Genomic DNA, 22,910 nt, shown 5'->3' on the forward strand with positions numbered 1-22,910 from the left:
TAATGTCCTCTCGATTTGAATCCTGTTCTCCAGTTTTCTCTCCTGTGTTTTCTTGTCCCTCACTAATTTTGGGTCCTCGGACTGTTTCTCCATGTCACCTGTAACAAACCTCAAGACTCAGCTCAAATGACAACTATGCTAAGGACTCTCTGCCCTCCTTCCCACCTATTGGTAGGGACTTCTCACTTGAAGACACACAACACCTTGTCAGCTCATCACAATTGAGCATTCCATTGGCTTTGAACCCATTGGCCTTTCCACTTAGACTGTGATTCTGAGAGGAGGGATGGTGTTCTCTTGGTTTTAAAATTATTTATTTATCTTAGCGTCTGGGCCAGAGGAGTCTACCATACTCTTATTTACAAGATTTATGATACCTAGAAAGTTTCTCTCTGAAACTCCAATGCTATACTAGTAACTGCTATTTTACACCATATTGTATCCCTTATTTAAGGGAGAACTTAGTAGTAACTATAGAAACTTACCACATACCAAAAATGCAAAAAAAAAAAAAAAAGAAAAATAGAGATTCGAATTAGTTACTTATAAAGTAGTTGATATCAAAAGTGAAAAGCTTTGGCCAAAATTTTATACTGAACAAATTCCCATAACTTCATCACAGATTAAAGCACCTTAGTAGAGTCCTTCATTATATAAACATCAGGTTATATATTTCTGTTTCAATTAAGTCCTGGAATGCATTTTTTCCTTAGAAGTTATGAAAGTTAAGAAATTTGCTAAATTTCAAACACGAATAACCCAATGGATATTAAGAAATATGAAATTCGCAACAGCAAATAAGCTTTTTGCAACATGATTGTATATAGTTTATAGATGATGATCCATTTTTATATTTTAAAATATTTCTTGGGTATCATCACTTAATTGCAAAAGAGAAAGTAAATACTCACGAAGGTCTGTGATTATTGTTATGATTGTCAACAATTATTATGATTATTATGATTGCTCCCTAAAAGCAAAACAATGTTGTTAAGAATCCTAACTAATGCATTATTTTGTAACATTTTCCTATGTATGCCTTGTAATAGAAGTATTATCTCCACTTAAAAATTACTTTTTCATTTTTTACCAGCACTACTGAGATATAATTAACATATATATAACATTGTCACAAATTTAAGGTGTACAACGTGCCAATTTGATACATTTATATATTGCAAAATGATTGCTCCCCTAGCAGTAGCTAACACTTCTATCCCATTGCATAATTACCATTTCTTCCTTATACTAGGAATAAAAATAAGAGAAAAGCTGAGCCTGGAGAGGTAATGTACTATTGTCATCAAAAGCATGAGCTGTGGAGCCAAACCTAGAAGCAGTAAGCAGAGGGCTGTCACTGTTGAATTGTTAGTAAAACTGAAAACCCACATTTACTTTTGCATTATCACGTGGATTCTCTATAGGCCTCACTTATGTTCACTAATAGTGTCAATGCAAAAAACGACAGCTCAGAAGAGTAGTATAATTTAAGTACCACCAAAACTTTCTTTTTAAAAATTTCACTCATATTAATGGTAGGGAAGGGAAGAGAAACAGAAGAGAATGAAAATATTATAACTGATTTCTTTTATAACAGAGTGAATAACACTGACTACCTGGAACTATTATTACCAACTTGTCTCTGTTTTACAGAATTGCTTTCTATACTCTATTCTGGTGCTTATATCTAAAGGACAGCACAGGCATCAGGAAAAAAAGCAACCAGAAGCTAGAAACATTATAAATAAAATATCATAAAGAGATAAGAATAAAGTCTTATTTTGTCGTGTGCTATATTTGTCTGAAATACTTGATTTAGAACAAGACAATGTTGGAAATACTACATGACTTTCTTACCGGCGGAAGCTATTTTGAAATGATTATAACATAAATAGAAACAGAAGTTAACTTCACTGAAACTTCCTTTTATGGATATCCATGGTTCCGAGCATTACAAAACTACAAATATCAACAGTCTTTGGAGATACCATTTAAGAGTAAAAGAAAGGGTTTCAAGCTTCTGCTCTGTCTTTACTATCCCTTTTAGGCTCTGTGACATTCATGTTCTGAAAGAGCTGCCATTCGTTACAAAAGCAAAAAAAAAAAAAAAAAAGACCTGGGAGACAACCCAGCGAGCATGACACAGGAGTTATGTTGACGGGTTAATTCAAGCCCAGCTGTCAAAACCACCCCGAAGAGAGCTAATCAGGGTGCAAACTAATAGTTGTGCTTTAGGAGATTACCGAATGCTTCCTTTAAGCTATAGCTTCAATCGTTTAATTGTTGGGAATAATTCACTGGCAGAACACCAGCCATGACTCTCCGTCTATTTATGCCTCTACCCACAGGCTAGTTTTCAGGCTGAATGGCTGAACACAATATTACAAACTCTTACACCATAAGAATGAAAGTAAAATGTCTGCACTGACTGTGAACATTTCCTATAATAACTAATAACTCCTTCTCTCCTATATCTGTAGCTTTACAACAGCCTGACTTCTGAGAGAAGGAAACCGAGCAGATCTGTGAAGATAGTTGGGTAAATACTTCTCCAAGTCTGAATGTGGCATGTTTTTAGTTGGCTAGCATTGCTTTCTGGCCACAAGGAGAACCAAACAAAAGTGTTAGCACAACCACCAGGAGAAAACAGGAAGCCAACTTACTTGTCCTTTCCGCCAGCATTCCACTATCTCCTTGTCTGTGTTCTTGCTCTCCAGGAGAGCTAGCTGCTGAGCGCAGGTTGTCAGGAGGGCACCGAACTGTTCCAGGGCCTGCTCCAGCTGAACCACCTGGCCGGAGAACTCCTGCTCCGAAAGGGCCATCTGGCTCACCAGGTTCTCCAAGCTGGTCCGCGTCTGGAGGACGCTGTCTTCCCACTGCTTCCAGTCGGCACGCAGGGCCTGCATCTCGGCATCCACGAGCTCACACCCACTGGCACTTGTGTTCTGTCTCACTGCGGGAGCCAGCGACTCCACTCTGCTTAGGCGGCTTGCCCCAATCCCTCTGGAATCCATCAGCTCCTGTAATGGAACATCGCCGTGGCAACCGAGGAGGCTGTGAGTCACTCGGGCCGCGAGTTTACAAGCGTGTACAGAGCGGGGACCGGAATCAATTCATCCGCCCACCCCTAAGTTGCGAGAGCAGAGAGTTATCCTCGTGAGCGCTGAGGTTTCAGGCAAAAGAAGCCAGGGAATGCGCAGCATCCTGGAACAGACTGAACAGGGCCCCTGAAATCAGGCCTTGTTTGAATATGTGAAATTGTCTTGACACAAAGGGATATAAACTTTCGCCTGTGGTGTGTTTCTCCAATAAATGTGTAAATGTGCTCTTTCTCCTTAAGGTGACAGACGAGTGAGCAGGGACTGGCACCGAGCAGCAGCCCTGCTCCGCTCGCGGTCTGTCCCCCGTTTCCATCCCCTTCCGGTAAGATAGCGGCTTAGGTCAGTTCTGTGCCACCAGGACTCAACGCTAAGCCGACACAACCACAGAATGAGCCCTCCTCAACGTCAAATACCGCGGTACCTTAAATAAACATTTTCATAGTAACTACAACGAATATTTCACAGACATGCGTAGCCAAAAGTGCAAAGTAACTTTTAGACTGGGTTCATTTATTGCTATCATTTTTACTTTTAAGAAACTCACCAGAAGTTTAACAACGTAGGTATAACTTTTAGGCTGAAAGTACACAAATACTCTAAAGGACAAGATAAATTAAAATGTGTGTTACAGGGGCGCCTGGGTGGCGCAGTCGGTTAAGCGTCCGACTTCAGCCAGGTCACGATCTCGCGGTCCGTGAGTTCGAGCCCCGCGTCGGGCTCTGGGCTGATGGCTCGGAGCCTGGAGCTTGTTTCCGATTCTGTGTCTCCCTCTCTCTCTGCCCCTCCCCCGTTCATGCTCTGTCTCTCTCTGTCCCAAAAATAAATAAACGTTGAAAAAAAGAAAATAAATAAAATGTGTGTTACAAATTAGGTAAAATAGCGGCATTTCTGAGAATAGAGTCTTAAAATCTCTCACTTAATTCATCATCTGGTGGGGGTTTTTAAAAATTTTTTGTGTTTATTTATTTTTGAGAGAGAGAGAGGAGACAGAGAATCTGAAGCAGGCTCCGTGTTGTCAGCACAAAGCCTGACATGCGGCTTGAACCCACAAACCGTGAGATCATGACCTGAGCCAAAGCCAGACACTCAACTGGCTGAGCCACACAGGCGCCCTCATCATCTGCTGTTTATACATTTATATATCCGTTGCTAAAGTTCTTGTTAGTATTAATACAAAATTATGACTTATGTTCTGGCTTAAATCGAAGGAAAAGATGATTATTAGGGAAAAAACTTCAAGAGGAAAATCAATTACAAATTAATAAGTGTAGAAAAATAGCAGTGTTAAGTATGAAGCATGCTTAATAGATTATGTTAAATACAAACTGTCTTAACGAACCTATATAATTCAGTTCATATTTCATTAGATTCGCTTAAAATAAACATACCTTCTTGCACTTATATACAAGAGCCAAATTCTAGTATAGGTAATTTAAAAGTACCTAGTTATATCGTAGTCCAAAGGGCAATCACATGAATCCTTACACAGTTAGCATTTAATATACATACCCACCCTTTTCTTGGCAGGAGGTTTCTAAAAGTCTTCCTTGTTTATCAGTGCATATACTAAGTAGTGATTTGGGGGAAAAAATACTATAGCTTTTAAAAAAGAGCTATGTCTAATTATTAGATTTAAATACTTAATAATTTGCCTTTATGGGTGATTTCAAATTTGGAGTTAAAACGGTGCCAGTAGTCAAAAATCAGTTTTTCCCAAAACATTCTCTAATGCATTATCTCAGTTTTCCTAGGCAAGAAAATGGGACATTTCAATATTTGCAACCCTAATTCCACCCATCCGGATTTTGAACAAGAACGTCATCACTTTAAAGTGTTTTGAAATGACTTGTATATGTATTTCCTTGTCTTGGTTTTAACTATTTAAAAATATCATATGCACATATACCCCTTATACACACATATTTGGCTTTGAGGTTGTCCCTTCTTGGCGGTTACTCTTGGGGGTGGGAGGAGATGATGCTGAAGGTCAGAGGAGGTGCTCATTTCCTCCAAGGTCCTTCCCCGCCCACCCACACACCAGCCTCCAGTCTGGACTGACCTGGACCTCAGAGCGTCACCCTCTGCCAGGCTTCACTTTCTCCTTCCCAAATTCCAATTTCTTCCTGCCAGCTCCTTCTCCTACATTTCCCATATGTTTGGAAGAGCATAAAGTCTAGACCGTCACTCTTGACTTTTCCCCCACTTTCATTCTCTAGCCAATTAAAGGCCTCGTTGACCAAATCTGTTGAATTTTCTTATTGAGTGTATGCCATGTGCATGGTCTATGTGCATGATCTAATTAAGCCCTCAAAACCACTAGGTGATCGAGGTACTATTGTTATTAATTTACCATTAAGATGTTGAAGCTTGAGGACAGACATCAAGTGATTTGCCCAACACAGCTAGAAAATCAATAGAGGCAGAATACAGCCTTGGCATCTGATTCCAGAGCCTAAGCTAGAAGTAGAGTGAACTCACATTACATCTGATGTACTATTTTATAAACATCAGTTTATGCATCATTGTTCCCTACAACACTGCAGGTTTCTTGAGGGAATGTACAACCTTGGTTGAATAAATGGATAAATGGATGGATGAATAAATTAAAATATTAGTGAGAAATGTATCAAAGAAGCATTTTAAAGAATCACACAGATTACAAGAATTTCAAAAGGTGTTTTGTGTGATTATCTCCTTTTAAACCTACATGGTCACTGTAAGATTTAAATCATACTTTCTAAGCACTTAAAAATAAATTCTCAGGGCGCCTGGATGGCTCAGTTTGTTAAGCGTCCGACTTCGGCTCAGGTCATGATCTCTCAGTTTGTGAGTTTGAGCCCCACATCAGGCTCTGTGCTGACAGCTCGGAGCCTGGAGCCTGCTTCAGATTCTGTGTCTCCCCCTCTTGCTGCTCCTCCCCTGCTTGTGCTCTCTCTCTCTCTCTCTTTCTCAAAAATAAAAAAAATACACATTAAAAATAAATAAATAAAATAAAATAAATAAATACATAAATAAATAAATAAATAAATAAATAGTCAAAATGTAGTTATTATTGTTGTAATCAACTATTATTTATAGGACTTTTATATTCTGATGTTCAGGGATCAGAACACAATGTGAATCTTAAATTCCTACAATAATTACACTATTTATTCCCAACATTTCCTCATCCACAACTAAACCATTTAGGGTTTCATCATTGCTTAATTTAAAAAAAAAAATTAATGTTCATTTAGATTTGAGAGACAGAGAGAGACACACAGCACAAGTGGGGGAGGGGCAGAGAGAGACAGACATAGAATCCGAAGCAGCCTCCAGGTTCTGAGCTGTCAGCACAGAGCCTGACGCGGGGCTCGAACCCATGAACCATGAGATCATAACCTGAGTTGAAGATGGTTGCCCAACTGACTGAGCCACCCAGCTGCCCCTATCATTGCTTAATTTTTAGATTAAAATCTATTTTTTCCATGGGGGGGGGTAATTACTGCAATTAAATATTCAAATAACTAGAAATACACTTGTCCAGCTCCCTTGTAAGGGAATAAAGTAGGTGAGACTTTTAATGTTCTTTAAAGCACTGCCTTCCATTATGTTGTTGTACCGTTGGCTAGAAAAGCAGATGAAAACATCTAGGATGACATTTCCAAGTTATTATTCAAATTCATTTAACTAAGTTATGTTATAAGCTTTTTTATCACTGTGCTAGAAAATAGTATCTGGTTCCATCAGCCCTCCAAGCTGGCTTATATTTCATAGTCTCCCATGAGCAAATTTGCATATGGAAGTATACACAGACAATGTTCCATTTCTGCTCACAAGTGTAAAGTGTCTTGAATTCCTTTTATCCTTTTTGCTTCTGTTTATAATTTGTGAGGTGCAAGGTAATAGACATCAACAAATAGAAAATAGGACACATTTTAACTAACAATCTCACCCCTAGAACCTTCACCATAGGGATGGCATACTCAAGAACCAATGAAACAATGAAGTTATAATATCTGTGCGCTTTCTGACCTTAATTTTAGACAATTTCTTCTGGGTGGCTGATGAATCTCCCGACATATCTGACCACCGGTGAAGTTCTTCCTTCGCTGAATGGAGCCAATCCGTGAATTCCTGGACTGCATCTAAATACATGAGATGGTCTTTCACAATCTCTTCCACTTTCCTCATTTTCTCCTAGTGCACAAAGAAAAGGATACTTTAACACTGGGCATTTTTTGAGAATATGAAGTCAGACAAAAGAACAGGTATCTTAATGACTTCATTCCTATTATTGAACTTTCTGTTTAATATCTTAGAATGAAGACATCAAATCTTAATTAGACTGAAAGACTTTAAGGAAGCAACCATTTTCCTTTAAATTTACTTTAGGTTAGAACAAAAATCTGTGCGGAATGAACATTCACTAACATCCCTCGCTACTAACCCATTTAATAATTATTGTAACTATTATATAGGCAACAATACAGTATATTATTAGTGTGTTATTAGAGTCTTATTACAGTGTAATTACTGCGGACGGTATTCTGCTCAGCACTTTAAATGCATCTGCTCATTTAGTCCTCTCAACATTCCTGTCATACAGATACTCTTATCACTATATTGTAGGAAAGAGCACTTAACAAAGGTCACAGAGGTTAAGTAACATGCCCAAAGTCACACATCCAAAAGAAGGTCAAAGGCAGAGTTCAAATTTAGGTCTTTTTGACCTCAGAGTCATAGAGCTTACCCATTATCAACCATTAGCAAAATAAAAATTAAGATAAACTAACACATATGTTAAAAATTGTAGTGTTAATAGTACAAAGAGAATTCCCCAAAGGAAAACAAAGAAAGGAAAAAAAAATCTTTCCCTAATTTTCTTTAACATTGTCACAAATACACAAAAGAAATTCATGGGGGAAAGTAAAGAATCAGAGAGAACTGAAAACAATCCCGATTTTACATAAAGGAGCCTATATCTGGAGAATAAGAATAGGAAAAGGCAGTTTATACTACAATGAGAAATGCACAACATACGTTGTACACGACTGAAATCTAGGAGGCAAACAGACTCGCATTTAATACAACAGATACAAATGGCCAACAACAGAAGAAGAACTGCAAATACTGACATTTGAGGCTCAATCTTAACAAAGAAAACAAATGGACTGACTAACATCCCAAGTGGAGAACGGTGAAAAACAAAGAATAAAAATAATCCCAAGACTGCAGAAAGAGAAGGATTCACGGGGATCCATAGGCGAGTAATGATCTTTATGTAATAACCGTTCACTAAATATACACGTAGTTTTAGGGCAGCCAGATCCCCTATAATTCAACCTGGAGTATATTCTTTACCTGAACCCTTGGAGTTTTTTCTTCAATGTAAAATACTAACCTTGGAAACAGTGATTATATCATTAAACTGTGTTTTCAGTTCCTCTTGAGCTGTTTCCTTGAAAGATTCATCCTCAGTCTTCTGGTAGAGCTCCCTGGATTTCGAGGCGAGACGGTGCAGGGTTCCGGCATGATCTTCTGCCTCGGACACGATGGACTGGAAGTGGTCCAGGAGGGAAAACTTCTCCTTCAGACCTGGCTGTGGTTGTAGGGGATGCTCCACTTTTTGATCTACGAATTCCATCCACTGCTCCAACTGGTTTTTCCACTCTAGATAGTCGTTCCATTTGCTAATCACAGACTCCAAAGTGCTAGAATTAATGTCACACATCACAAAAATAAGTTATCTTGACATGCCTACTGAAAACTTACTAGTACATGATATTATTAGATTGATTTTCATTTAAAAATGGACAGTGCTTAGTGCTCCTGAGTTGACTGTGTAAAGGACAAAAGGGCTTAATATATTTATAATATAAGAAACATAGTCATATAAGTCATATAAGTAATAGGCAAGTAAATAGCTCTCCAGACTGTCAAATAAAAGGCTCTCCAGACTGGCATTTTTTAAAAACAGATTTAAAAAATCTGTTAATGCCATTATTTAGCTTTACAAACGGCTCTAAACTCATCTTAGTGACCATTCCAAGCATCCCTTGCATATAAGCCTATGATCCTGGAGTTCTATGGTGGAGTTCTGTGGAGTTCTGAATCCTGGAGTTCTGTGGTAAATGTACTTCCAGCATCCCCTCAAATTGCTCCTTTTGCGCCAATAGAAACCTCAACATAGGTACTTTGAAGTGCTATCCTTTCCTTAAAGAATTTTCTAGAAAGTCCAAATCAATCTCATCTCTCCAGAAGCACCCCCAGGCCCTGCCTTATCCTACAAGCCCACAGTGTCTTAGTAACACAACCTGAGTCGGAGCGTTTTAGAATGCATCCCACCCTATCCTCTGAGCACTTAAAGAGCAAAAACTACTTTGTTTCCTTTCATTATTTTAGCTCGATAATTGGAGCACTGCTACTGCTTAATATGTGGTTGTCAAATTTAATTTCTTACTCAAAAAAAAGCAGAATCAAGGATTTGAATCTGCTTCTTGTATTTAACATTTTATTCCAACATCCAAAAAACATTCACCCACATTCATATTCCCTTTTATGGAGCCAGCCTATTGCCAAGCACTGGGAGGTTTGGTTCACGCTCCAGCAGTCCTCATTCTAGAATAATAGAACCAGAGGATCTGATTTCTTTCTTTGTGGACCATTATAAGTTACTCCTGAGATTCAAAGTCCTGCTGGCCTTGGGAGTCACCACCTATGCTCTGTATTTAAAGAAAACAAAACAAAACAAACAAAGTCTCTAAAATGTAGTTATAACCATGGTTCACCGTTTGCATTGGTGTGGATAACTGCAGTGTTGTGTTGTGTTATGTTTTGTTATGTGATGAGCTTTAATCTTTTATTCATCTGTTTCTTACTCTATTCATTTATTTATTATTAAGCACACACCTCCCCCGTGACCTAAAAGTATATACAGCTTTCAGAATATTCCTGCTGGAATGTAATTTAGTAGAATTCTGACTGAAGGTCATTGGTCCCACCAGCCAGCCAGATGATCTGCAGATACGTGGAAAAGAAAGGAAGGTGGCACTCTCCACTCATAAATTTAACTGCAACAACACCAGGCGTAACAATCAGTATCTTCTCTGCTTGCTCCTCGCCCGTTGCTGTCTTCTCTACGGAATCCCAGGTGGGAGGATCCTTGGGTGTGGGAGAACGTCCCCACGCACCGCAGGACATAAGCTCTCCTGGCCTTAGTCACTAAACGCCAGGGATGCGCCCATCACTGGGACAATCTAAAAGCCTACACACATTTCCACAGCCCCATTGTGGGTGACATTACTTCTGATTAAGAAAAAGATAAACACTTAAGCTGAACAGTTGCTAACAAATTAATTCCCTGTATGTTCCTCTAAAAAGGGAAACATTATTAAAGTTATTAAAGACCATACACCCTTGCTTTGATGAATTGAAAGGAGGGATCTTACTGAGCCCACGTTGTGTGCAAGATTCCATGAGAGATATTATGGGAGATGTAAATATTACACACATACACACACACGCACAAAACAAGCAAACAAACAAAACTGTCTTTGTCATTACAGAAACTATAATCTAGGCAAAGAGAAGTATGCATATAACTAGCTAAAATAATATGCTTGGTAACTCTACCACAGGATACTCTCAGCATTGTTCCATCATTTACTAAGCCACAAGGTTTTATTTAGGAAAATAAACACTAAAAATAGGCTCTGTACCTCTGAGCACGGAGGGAGGAGCTCATGATATCAGCCCACACATCTTTAAGGTTCTGTAGCTGAGTCTGGATCACCTTTTGACCTTGTTTGTTGCTACTTCTCAAGGCCTGTTCCCCTTTGCCAATGGCCATATTCAACTTAACTTCTCCTTCCCCTTTCATCAGGAGAATGTCCTATGAAGGAACAGTGAATTCCTGTCAGTAGGAATATTAGAACCTTCTCATATTTTGAAAAACAGTTATGTTTCCCATGAGAAACCTTACTCACTTTAAAATGAAAACACAACAAGAAACCCTGGACCCTAGTGCAAAATGATGCTTTATTTAATTTTTTTTCATGTTTATTTATTTTTGAGACAGAGACAGAGCACGAGTGGGGGGAGGGGGCAGAGAGAGAGAGGGAGACACAAAATTGGAAGCAGGCTCCAGGCTCTGAGCTCTGAGCTGTCAGCACAGAGCCCGACACGGGGCTCGAACTCACGAACCGCAAGATCATGACCTGAGCCAAAGTCGGACGCTCAACCCACTGAGCCACCCAGGCGCCCTAGATATTTAATTATTTAAACATCAGATATCAGGAGTCTTGGAGTCAAGGATTAACTCCAATTTAAATTCTTGGAAAACTCTGGACCACTAACCTAGAAGCGTACATTTACTGAATGTTAGTTTCAAAGTAAAAAGAAATTATTTTAAAAATGAAGACACACTTGTCAGAAACCTAACAGCCCCCTCCCATCACTGCCTGGCTAACTCCCATCTTTCAAGGTCCCCTTCATTTGACTGCAGGCTGGGTTGGTGGACACCCTTGTTTGCTTTGGTCATGGCCCCTGTCTCCATGGGCTACTGCAGGTAACTATTTACAGGTTAGTCTCTCCCACTAGACTGTGAACTGGAAAGGAGGCACGAATCTTTGTCTCCATTTCCCCAATGACTTGCATAGTGCTTGGAGTAGAGTCAGCATCCCATAACATCTGCTGAATACTTACTAAATGAAATCAAAAATTATTTTGAAGCTATTGAAGGGGCAGCGTGATCCCTCCGTATCCCTTTCTCCAATTTCTCTGTTTTGCCCACATGATCTTCACTGAGAGGCTCAGGGAACAATTAGGACCCAGCTCAGATATTTGTGAATCTAAGCAAATTGTGGTCTTTAGAAGTTGTCCGTGTCTGGCAGCTGTTCTCCGCTTACCTGTATTTGTAACAGCCGCTTTTCCAAGGTGTCTTTGCTTCCAACGGTGCTCTCCGCACAGGCCAGTTTGTCTTGAATGTCCTTCACCCAGGACCACATACTCTGCACAGCTTCCTCCAGGGCTTCGTGCTCCTGCAGGGCCAGCTGGCAGTTCCGGAGTTTCTCTTTGGTCGTTCTGAGTAAGTTCTGGTAGTTGGTGAGGAGCTGGGAGCACAGGCGTCCTTCTTTTCCAGCCCCGTGACCCTCTTCGCTGAGAAGCTGCCCTCTCTGGGAAAGCTTATCCAGAGACTCTCTAAAAAAAAACAGAAAAAAAAAAAAAGTTGAATTCTGACATTCGGGAGTGCAACAGATAGTCAATCCTGGAGAAGTAGCCAGACAAGAGCTCACAGCTAACATGCCTTTAAAAGAAGATGCTGGGGACCTTCACAGGGCTGGCTACCTGCATCCCCTAGGATTTCTCTGAATGCACTCAATATACATCCGGGGATTCCAATCCATCTATGCTGTGCATAGATCCCGCCCTATATTTTAAGGAATTCACATCAGAAAATGGCCCAGGACTGCCTTTCCAGCCTCATCTCTAACATTTCTCTGTTCTGACTTCATGCTCTACTCCTGAGTTGTCCCCAGACCCTCTGCTTTTTGGTGCACACACGAGGATTCCTCCTTTGTGAAAACCCTTCTACTCTCCTCTGCTTCCTTCCTAGTCGGCCTTTCAAATGCCAGTGCGGGCATCACCTCCACAGGCAGCATTGCACTGACCCCAGGGAGGGAGGAGAGTACAGGGCTCCTCGTCCGTATCCATTCTGTCTCTGTCCCTTTCTATGACCTCATGCACCCTTTCCGTCTCAGTCCTCAGGCTTTCACCCTGCAGAAGCCAGGATTATTGCATTCATCCCATATCCCCAGGACCCAGTGCAAAAGATAACGTGCAAAAAACCAGTTTCTTTCAAAAGGCTATTATATGAGTGCTGATGGGTTTCCTTGTGGTATCCTGGCTACTTGGCTCATCTCGGTTTGGATTTATGTTAATTATGTCAAGGGAAAGTGTAGTCTTAGTGGGAGGGTTGGCTTTACCTTATTCTACAGAGTTCTGAATTCTGATCAGTATGTCTATCAAAAATTTTCCAGGATACCAAAAGGGAGAGTGCAGATGTGTGAACACAAACTCTTGTGAGTACTGAGAAAAGAATACCAACTTTATCTCCTACAAGGTCTGTCATTTTTTTTCTGAGCATCCTGTGGCCCTCTGTGATATATGATTTGTGCAACATTATATCTACTCTAAATTACATTTCTTATAATCTGGTAAGACAAGAAGTTGGCTTAAGCAACAAAGTGAGTTAAATAATTCAAGACGACGGATATCACTTGTTGCTAAAAGAATTCCTTAGTGGATGATAGAAGTTCAATAAATCTCAAATCTGGGGAATGATCTGGAATGATACTGTTCTTCTATTAAATCAGCAAATATTTTCTTTTTTTTTTTTTTTTCTGGTACTATACCAGCCATTGGGACTATAACAATGATAATGACCTAAAGGTCCCTGACCTTGAGGAACTCACTATTGGGGGTTGGTGTGTATAGATTCAATGAAGAATTTACTTCGTGGTAAGGGCTCACAGAGACCAAAGGGCTCTCACAGGGACCAAAGCATTCCAGGAAAATTTTATAATAGTCATCAAACTAGCACACCAATAGCAGCTGTCACTATGGGTTATGTCTGTGTATTTGTTTGCATGTTTGTTTTTTAGGCAAGTTTGACCAAAAAGAAGACTCAGCAGAAAGAAGGAATGAATATGATTGGAATTAGACATTTTTTACTGAATTGATCACTGTTGCTGATTTGTCTGATTAAGCAGGCTGGATGTTAGCCTCTGCTGCTTCACAGATGAGTACATCTGCTCATTAAGAGGATAGTTAAGAGGTTTGAGTCAACCATTTGCAACTACGTGGATAGAACTAGAGGGTATTAAGCTAAGCGAAATTAGTCAGAGAAAGACAAATATCATATGACTTCACTCGTATGAGGGTTTTAAGGGACAAAACAGATGAACATAAGGGAAGGGAAGTGATATAAAAACAGGGAGGGGGACAAAACATAAAAGACTCTTAAATATGGAGAACAAACAGAGGGTTGCTGGAGGGGTTGTGGGAGGGGGGGATGGGCTAAATGGGAAAGGGGCGTTAAGGAATCTACTCCTGAAATCACTGTTGCACTATACGCTAATTTGGATGTAAATTAAAAACATAAATTAAATTTTAAAAAAGGAAAAAAAAAAGAACCTTGGGGTCAACCTGCACTCCAAGTACCAACAAAGCAACTTAACATGCCAGGGTGGATGGTGAATTCAGTGAGCAAAGCCCTGAAGCTGGTGAAGTCACAAACACAGGCCAGAGAACTTTGCCTGGGAAAGGAGCCAGAAATGTTTGCTCAGCCAAGAGACGACGGAGAGACAAATACCGCAATGGAGAAGAGGAACCTCCAGGACAGTCGGACTTAATGGCCATAGCTTTTGCATTACTAAGAATGTTACGAGGATGGGTACGGATTGGAAATAAAACTGGCTGCTCAAGTATGTGAAGAATGTATGGAAACTGGGGTCTAAAGCATTATGAAGAGCACCCTTTATTATGACCTGCTATCCTTATCATAACCTCTAAAAACAAAGTATGGTACTACCAGCAGCAAAATGCTGAAAGGCAAAATCAAGAAATACAGGAAGTGAGTGGCCTGTCCAATTTATTGAGCAAAGGGAGATGGACCTGGGATGCAGATAGCCCCTCACCTCTATCCCTGTGCCCTCTCCGGAATACCACTTTGCCATAGAGAACACCACACAATCATCTGTCTCCTAGACACTTAGGGATAGAAACAGATACAACCACCATCACCAACCAACCAATCGACCAAGCAACCAACCAATGAACAACCAAAGCAAAGAGCCAACCAACCAGAGAAGTAACAGCTTGTTAGTACAGCAAGGACCTATTCCATTTCTCCACCATACCTCACAGCCAATAGTTCTCCCAGAAACATTTCAACTTTATGGACTTCATTCTTCTTCTCAGGAATGTGCTGTTTACTCTCTCCAAAGTTTTCCGTACTTAACCTTTCATCCATTTCATGGATCCATAAGTTCAGTTTTCTGTGCTGATCCTCAAAGCTACAGAAAAGAAAATACTTTGTAGAAATCCTTCTGTACTCATTATAATAAATAAATTCAAATAGCCGAGGTCACAATGTTGATGGTAATTAAAATCTCATGAATTTTCAAGTATGGAAGAAAACTCAACAACACGCCCATCCAAATTATCATTTATTTCAGTAACAAAATGACAAATAGTGGACACGTGTCTTGAGATCTAAGCAGAGTCACCCCATCTTGTCAAATTGATTTCCTGGTAATCAGTTGGTAATTATTAGCAAGATTACATTCCTATGTCAATATGCACTTAACTTTGTGTCTTACTACTTGGGACTCCAATGGATTGAGTAGGGCAGTAGAAGCCCTGGGACAAGAAGGGAAGGTTATCTCTGTGTATCTTATGATGATTTAAATATGATCCAAGAGCACAAGGGCTCTAACTTTTGCAAAGAATGTAAGTTCTCTAAGAAACCTGGCAAGAGTGAAGCAATTCACTCTGTGACTAGAAAGGCGTTTTGATGATACTGACATCCTTTTCCCCCTAGTTTTTTTTCTTCTAATTTTATATTCACCTCTGTTAACATTGCTTCCTGATTGGAATCTTGATTCATAGGAATCTGACAGGTGTTTTTTGCCGTCACTCCAACCCAACAGAGGTGGACACAAAGAAAAGACTTGGATAATCTAAAACCTGGGTGCCAAAGCTAATATTTTGAGTTAACCAAATAGACAAAAAATACATGCATTTATGCATAATTCCTTAATTTTTCTGTATAGAAAATAAAGCCAAACAAAACCATCAGAGTCCAAGCAATTAATTACTGTTCTAGTGTGAACCTGTATTAAGGTTCCTCAAAGTCTTTGGAAACATACTCTGTGTGTGATGAAATATACACTTATCAAAACAACCTACCTCCCAAGTTCTAAAGCACAGTCTTGAAGAGCCTGCTTGTCTTTAAGGCATTGTTTCAGAAATGCTTGAAATTCTTCATTAGCCTTTGTAACTTGCTCCTGAATGCTACTGACAATTTGTTTAGACAAATGTGCATACAAAGTTTGTCCTTCTTGAGTCACAGCATCAAGCTTGCTTTGCCCATCACTGATTGAGTCCAAAATGTTCTGTTTCAAGAAATAAAGGTAATACAATATATTTTGCTATTATTCAGAGACCCTGGAGCATGGCAGCATTGACTGCAATTCTTAGTTCAGATAGCAGAGCAAGAGAAGAAAAACAGAACCTAGAACGCAGAGTCAGAAAGTCTTTAATAAGGCTGGAGTGAGATCTTTATCAGGGAAATACAAATCAAACCACACTGAGATATCACCTCACGCCAGTCAGAGTGGCGAAAATGAACAAATCAGGAGACTATAGATGCTGGAGAGGATGTGGAGAAACGTGAACCCTCTTGCACGGTTGGTGGGAATGCAAACTGGTGCAGCCGCTCTGGAAAACAGTGTGGAGGTTCCTCAAAAAATTAAAAATAGATTTACCCTATGACCCAGCAACAGCACTGCTAGGAACTTACCCAAGGGATACAGGAGTGCTGATGCATAGGGGCACTTGTACCCCAATGTTTATAGCAGCACTTTCAACAATAGCCAAACTATGGAAAGAGCCTAAATGTCCATCAACTGATGAATGGATAAAGGAATTGTGGTTTATACACACAATGGAATACTACTTGGCAATGAGAAAGAATGAAATATGGCCTTTTGCAGCAACATGGATGGAACTGGAGAGTGTGATGCTAAGTGAAATAAGTCACACAGAGAAAGACAGATACCATATGTTTCCACTCTTATGGGAATCCTGAGAAACTTAACAGAAGACCATGGGGGAGGGGAAGGGAAAAAAAAAGTGAGAGAGGGAGGGAGCCAAACCATAAGAGACTCTTAAAAACTGAGAATAAACTGAGGGTTGATGGGGGGGGGGGGGCAGAGAGGGGAAAATGGGTGGTGGACACCTGTTGGGATGAGCACTGGGTGTTGTATGGAAACCAATTTGACAAGAAATTTCATATTTAAAAAAAAAAAAAAAAGGCCAGAGTGAGAATGTACAATTAGATACAATCAAGGCTCATAATCGAGGATGGTGCCAGCCAGTCACCGGAACCACTTAGGACTAAACTGTGGACAATACCATGCTGTAAAGGAGGCCGTTCTCATCAAGGTCTCGCTCTCAGCCTCTCAGCGTTCTCATTGTCCCGGCCCAGCCCAGGCTGTACTTCTTCACGTGTTATAGTGTGATGTCCTCTAACTGGTAGGCTGCCTGCACCCCTCCCCCTCTTCTGGTCTGCACACAAAGTCCTCCCTGCGGGTCCCCTCTCTTCTTGGTATGCACCTCCGCTTGAGAGGTCATATGCACGAGCGTGGCTTCAGCAGAGCAGAAGAACACAGCAGAAATGCTGAGCCAGCCCTGCTTCTTCCCCGTGCTCCTGGGTGGCATTTGCGATGGCCACTCAGACGTTTCTTCGTGGTGTTCCACTGCATCTCAAGCTTAAAGGAGACAATTCCACATTTAAATTTACCACGCCTCCTGGAAAGCCAACTTCCTTTACTATAATGATCTTCCTACTCTGACTTCTCATAAGTTATCTACGTAACTGTCCTCACCAATGAGGCCACAAAATTCTCATGTTCCTCATTAATTTAAAAAATATTGTTTTTAATTTAAAACAATTTATGTCTATATATTTTTGAGAGAGAGAGAGAGAGAGAGAAAGAGCAGAGCATGAGTGCTAGAATGGCATAGAGTGGGAGACACAGAATCCGAAGCAGGCTCCAGGCTCCAAGCTGTCAGCACAGAGCCAGACGCGGGGCTCGAACCCACAAACCATGAAATCATGACCTAAGCCGAAGTCAGATGCTTCACTGACAGAGCCACTCAGGTGTCCCTCCCACCAAAAAATATATTTTTAAATGATACTTAACTGATACTTGCTTAACTGATACTTGCTTTGCTCATATCAGCCATTTAAAAAACTTGTCGAAAACTCAATTTGAGTCAGTCACTTCTGAACTCTACCACACAATGGCTTTCTCCTTCCTGAATTCATATATTTTTCGTAGTCAGTAAAACCTATAAAACCTATAATACCTATTGCTTTGAGTTTGTCCTAGATCAAAATTTAGACTGTAGGTTACTGAAAAACACAAGCCATGTCTTCATTTTAAAACTCCTCCACAATAGGGGTGCCTGAGTGGCTCAGTCAGTTAAGCGTCTGACTGTTGCTTTCAGCTCAGGTCATGATCTCACAGTTGGTGAGTTCGAGCCCCATGCCGGGTTTCATGCTGACAGTGCAGAGCCTGCTTGGGATGCTCCCCCTCTCTCTCTCTCTCTCTCTCTTTCTCTCTCTCTCTCTCTCTCTGCCCCTCACCTGCTCATGCTCATGTGTGTGTGCTCTCTCTCTCTCTCTCTAAAATAAACTTAAAAATAAATAAATAAAACTCCTCCACATAGTGATATGGTATAGATACAATTACTTATATTTTTACTGCTATAAAAATTAAAACTAGGTTTAGTTTTGGATGAATTCCAAAGAATAGTCAATAGGCTAAAAGAGAGAAAAATGGGATCAAAAATTCTATAGCTCTGATTTATTTTCTCAACTTTTTATATTGTCTATCTCTTTATGACGCAAGAAATCTAATTCTGTTAAAGAAGAAGAAAAGTTCAGAAGATCTGGGGAAAGAGATGATTTAGGTCTGACCTGAAAGCACGTGAGTACAGTTTAGAGAAGAAGAAAAAGGCTTTCATACCTGGAGATCATGGAGCTTTGCCTCTAGAACCTTGCTGTCGCCAGTTCTATCTGATGATTTTTTTGCCGCTGCCTTTATTCCAGAAAACCACTCTTGGAATTCCTGCATAGACTCTTTTGAAAAGTAATGAAAATGAGAAATACATCCAAAACACTGAATGAGCTTTGTGGATTACCATAATGAATTAATGCTGGCCTTCAGCTCATTGCATCTTGCCTTACAGAATATTCCAGAAAGAAAATAGTAGTCATGTAGAATATATGATAGCATGTTCCATAACTATGACTGTTCATGGCAGAATCGAGAAATTGCCTCAGAGAAAAGACAGAAAAGAAATTTGTATTCCTAAGATATCCGATTTCCCATTGTGTCTTTCTTTTGGTAAAGGAAGATAAGTAATTGTCTGAATACGTAAGAGAGCAAAGGGACAAAGGCTCTAGGGGTGTTGAAGCCATTTTTATGGCAAAGGAAGGAACCGTGTCCTCTCTCCACCCAGATGAGTTAGAGCCATTTCACATCTTCATAAGTGCAAATTGCACTTTCCCAGCTGGGTGGGAAGTCGAGTCAGGGACCTCTGACCGGCAAGTTCCCGAATTACATGGCTACCACTGTTTCATGGCCCAATATCCAAGTTTACTGTGTTACTTCATCATAGCAGTGGAAGTAATTTTCCACCCAAATGAGCTATATGTAGAAAATCCAGATGAATTTCAGAATCCTGAAAATGGTGGATCCCTACTTTCTTGAGGAGAAAGAGGAAGAATTATGGCTACAGCCCAAGCACAACACTTTCAGTGCTCAAATCTGGACATACAAATGAATTTAAAATGATATTCTGCTGGAAAGCTTTTTCCAACTATTGCTGGCAGTTTCTAGGCAGCATTTGGTTTGGATTCTTTCTTATAAACAAACTACTCATGCAAAGGCTTGTCAGAGCTCACCATTGAAGTGCTTCTCCAGAAAATCCTGAAGGCTGGCCTGTGTTTTGGAGCACAACTGGCTCACAGCTTCGTGGTTCTTTATCAGCCCAGTCATAGCACTGCCCAAGCTCTCCAGCTCCATGGAATGGTACTTGCGGCACAAGCTATTGAGATTTTCTTGGGTGGAGCTGATGTTGCTTTGCTGACTTTGAAGTTCCTTTTGTATTTCCTACAGAATAAACAAATGCCATGAAGGATATTCATCACATTCAAGGGAAATATTCCATTTATTCCACTATGGTACTTTTTTTGGGAAACTGATGCTGTTGAAATACACTCAGTAACGTACGCATTTTTGTGGGATTTTTTTTTTTCAGTATTTGTAATAGATCTGTGTTGACTCAGAATTTTGCCCAGTTCTCTTTGGGAACAAGTGCAAACAGCCGTTGAGAGGTAGTAGCATTTGGATTATGGTCTAGGATTCCAAGCAAATTGAATAGGTTCTTAGGGATTCCAGCCCATGATCTTGGGTTTAGTCAGTTGATTAGAAGCTATTAATGGAGTCACCCCCTAAGTTCACATTCTTCAGTGGACTACTAGGGCTTTGTTTTAGGCTCACAGGCCACACGAAAAGCACCAGTAGTTAATTTTAAAACACATCTCTTTAGTCTTAAGTACAGTAAGAAAAATATGTTCAAGAGAACAGATCACATATGTGAAACAGTCAACTCAACTCACAAGCTTTACAGACAGTTGATCAGTAATATTATCTCTATGGACAGATGACATGGAAGTAGAATGTTGTCTCGACTGTTGGTGTTTTGTTTTTGTTGTCTGTGTTTTTTTTTAATATATCCTTCTCTAGATAAAAGCAGTCATACTGACCAACAAAAATAATTAAGTAATGAAAACCTACTCTGCATTCAAATTTGAAAAATTCATGGAAATTTGAACAGGTCTTCTACAGGCTCTACTCTTTTACTAAAGAAACATATTGGCAAGCATAGCTTATGAGCAGGCCCTACAGTAAGTAAAGCATGCTTTCTGCTTTTAGATGATTCATCTTCAATTTCCTACTGCCTGCATTCATTTCTCTGTTAACTTACTTTGCTGTATCCAATGAGTTAGTCGGCCTGATGTTAATATAGGTAACTGAGAGCAGAGTCTTTATTTTTATTCCAGTCACCACAAAATAGGAGAACCAATACGACCATTGGAAGTATAAATGCTTCATGATAGGTTATTACCTACCTTTACTTTTTTCAGTCCTTCCCATGTCTCCGTCTGAGCACAGTTCATCAACACTTCTTCTACTTTTGTGAGCCAGCTTGTTATATCATTGATAAATTTCTCCACCTGTGTACTCTGAGTCGTGAACTCTCTCAAGGTTCCTTTTGCTTCTTCGGTAATTTCTTTGGCATGCTCCAGTTTCTGCCGTAAGTCTGCTTCTATAAACTAAACATAAAGTAGGATTTCATTAAAATCTGTGGCGACCAGGACACTCATTGGGTAGCAATTCTGTTCGTGTGCAGCTTAACTGTCAAAAACACATCAACCTAACCATGGAGGCTAATTCAACTTTTCTAAGAAGGGAAACCAGTGGGTGCAAGGGGTCAAACAAGTTAAGTGACGGGAAAATGGAAACAGTACGTATTTACAGTTGACAGTGGATGTTAAAGTGGCAGTTTTGACAGAGGGCCCAAGGAAAACGGAAGGTCACGTTTCAAAAGCAGAGCTAAACCTACACAGGGTTACCAAGTTTGTGACTAAAACCCGGTTCTGAATTCTTCTCCAGAAACACTCACACTTGTATGTCCTGATGTAACCACGACTCTGAACAAACACCACTTCAGACTTTTATCATAAAGCAATTTTGTTTTTGTCTCCCACTTGAAAGCATTCAGTGAAGCTAGTTCTCTTCTCCCGAAGGACTTATTTCGGGAGGGCCCCTGACTCCTCTGGTCCTACAGATCATAAAAGGACTTATAATCATGATAAATTGCAAAATGCTTTCAATTCCACAATGAAAACATCTAGGCCCATTTCATAATCCAAATTGAACTTGAAGTTAGAGCTTTTATCTTATCCCTACCCTAGATCTGCTACAAATAGGAAGCCCATCTGAAGAAAGGTGTCAAGTGCCTCTTTTTCTATTTCCCCATTTTCTCTAGCTTCTGACCCTGCAGGTGCAGGCAAGCAGGAGGTGGGGGAAGGGCTCTGAAAGTTTTGACAACTATTGTGAGCGGGCATCTGTGCTCCTAGGCCAGGTGACATTTAGCATTCTCTCCTGTCACAGGCCTTCCTCTGTGGGGTTTTCTGAGACTCCCCTCAGTGCTGGGACCTCCCACTGACATTGCCTAGATACAAGCAATGCACTCTTCTCTGGCTCTTTCTCCTTCCACAGCCTGCGGGCATCTCTTTATCTTGCTGCTGAGGTCTGTTCCTCCCTAGAAAGCCTTCCCAGATAACCTGAGATATGCAAGCACTGATGCTTTGTCTTTTCTTTTCCTCTGATAATTCACTTCTGGGCCAGAGGTCACACTCTGGCATTCACACAACAGATGATTCTGAGATGCAGGCCACTCAAAAGAATCACTTCTCCTTTGGCAAACACATCAGCAGTTGGCTAGCCTCTCTCTCACCCTTAAGGTCTCTCGGAGGAATGAGATAGTAGCCCTGGCATCCACCAACTGCAGGGGCACATGTCATGCTCTCTAGATGACACCACTGAAACTCTTCCCTTTATTTTAAGGTAAGGAACAGGTGTCCCGATCCCTCTTCCTTGAGGTGGGGGGTGATGGTGAGAAAGCAGAGGACAACGGTAGCTCTCTCCCAAGGCCCTGCCTCCATCTTAACTCTGCAAAAGTCCACCTGTTGCCCATTTATATCCTTGACACAGGCAACATGCATAAGCACTCCTTTTCACTTTTCTATTAGCACCCTTTCCCTCTTGTTGCCTCAGGTGAAACTTCTAACATTCTGGTACAGGTAGATCATCCACCCGTGATGCTAAGTGATGGACACGCAGTCTCAGGTCAGAGCGTAAGTATAGTCAAGCATGACAGACGGGTTAGCAAGAGGCAGTAAGTAAA

The 22,910-nt window shown here is 40.4% G+C and overlaps 1 protein-coding gene across 13 annotated transcripts in view; it reads right to left on the reverse strand.

The window, feature by feature from the left end:
* Nucleotides 1-22,910, reverse strand: part of SYNE1 (spectrin repeat containing nuclear envelope protein 1) — a 472,738-nt gene that overhangs the window by 230,133 nt on the left and 219,695 nt on the right. For 12 of the 13 annotated variants that reach the window (XM_047860298.1, XM_047860302.1, XM_047860305.1 and 9 more), the window contains 10 exons: nt 21,070-21,273; nt 19,840-20,047; nt 18,899-19,011; nt 16,053-16,258; nt 15,002-15,157; nt 11,990-12,281; nt 10,802-10,974; nt 8,485-8,794; nt 7,116-7,280; nt 2,664-3,020 (listed from right to left, as the gene is read on the reverse strand). In XM_047860298.1, the coding sequence (XP_047716254.1) occupies nt 2,664-3,020; nt 7,116-7,280; nt 8,485-8,794; nt 10,802-10,974; nt 11,990-12,281; nt 15,002-15,157; nt 16,053-16,258; nt 18,899-19,011; nt 19,840-20,047; nt 21,070-21,273 (2,184 nt within the window). Of the gene's footprint in view, nt 1-2,663; nt 3,021-7,115; nt 7,281-8,484; nt 8,795-10,801; nt 10,975-11,989; nt 12,282-15,001; nt 15,158-16,052; nt 16,259-18,898; nt 19,012-19,839; nt 20,048-21,069; nt 21,274-22,910 lie in introns of those variants that run through there. The other variant, XM_047860310.1, reaches the window with a different exon arrangement.

The sequence above is a fragment of the Prionailurus viverrinus genome, chromosome B2 (assembly GCF_022837055.1).
Source record: "Prionailurus viverrinus isolate Anna chromosome B2, UM_Priviv_1.0, whole genome shotgun sequence".
NCBI lineage: Eukaryota > Metazoa > Chordata > Mammalia > Carnivora > Felidae > Prionailurus > Prionailurus viverrinus.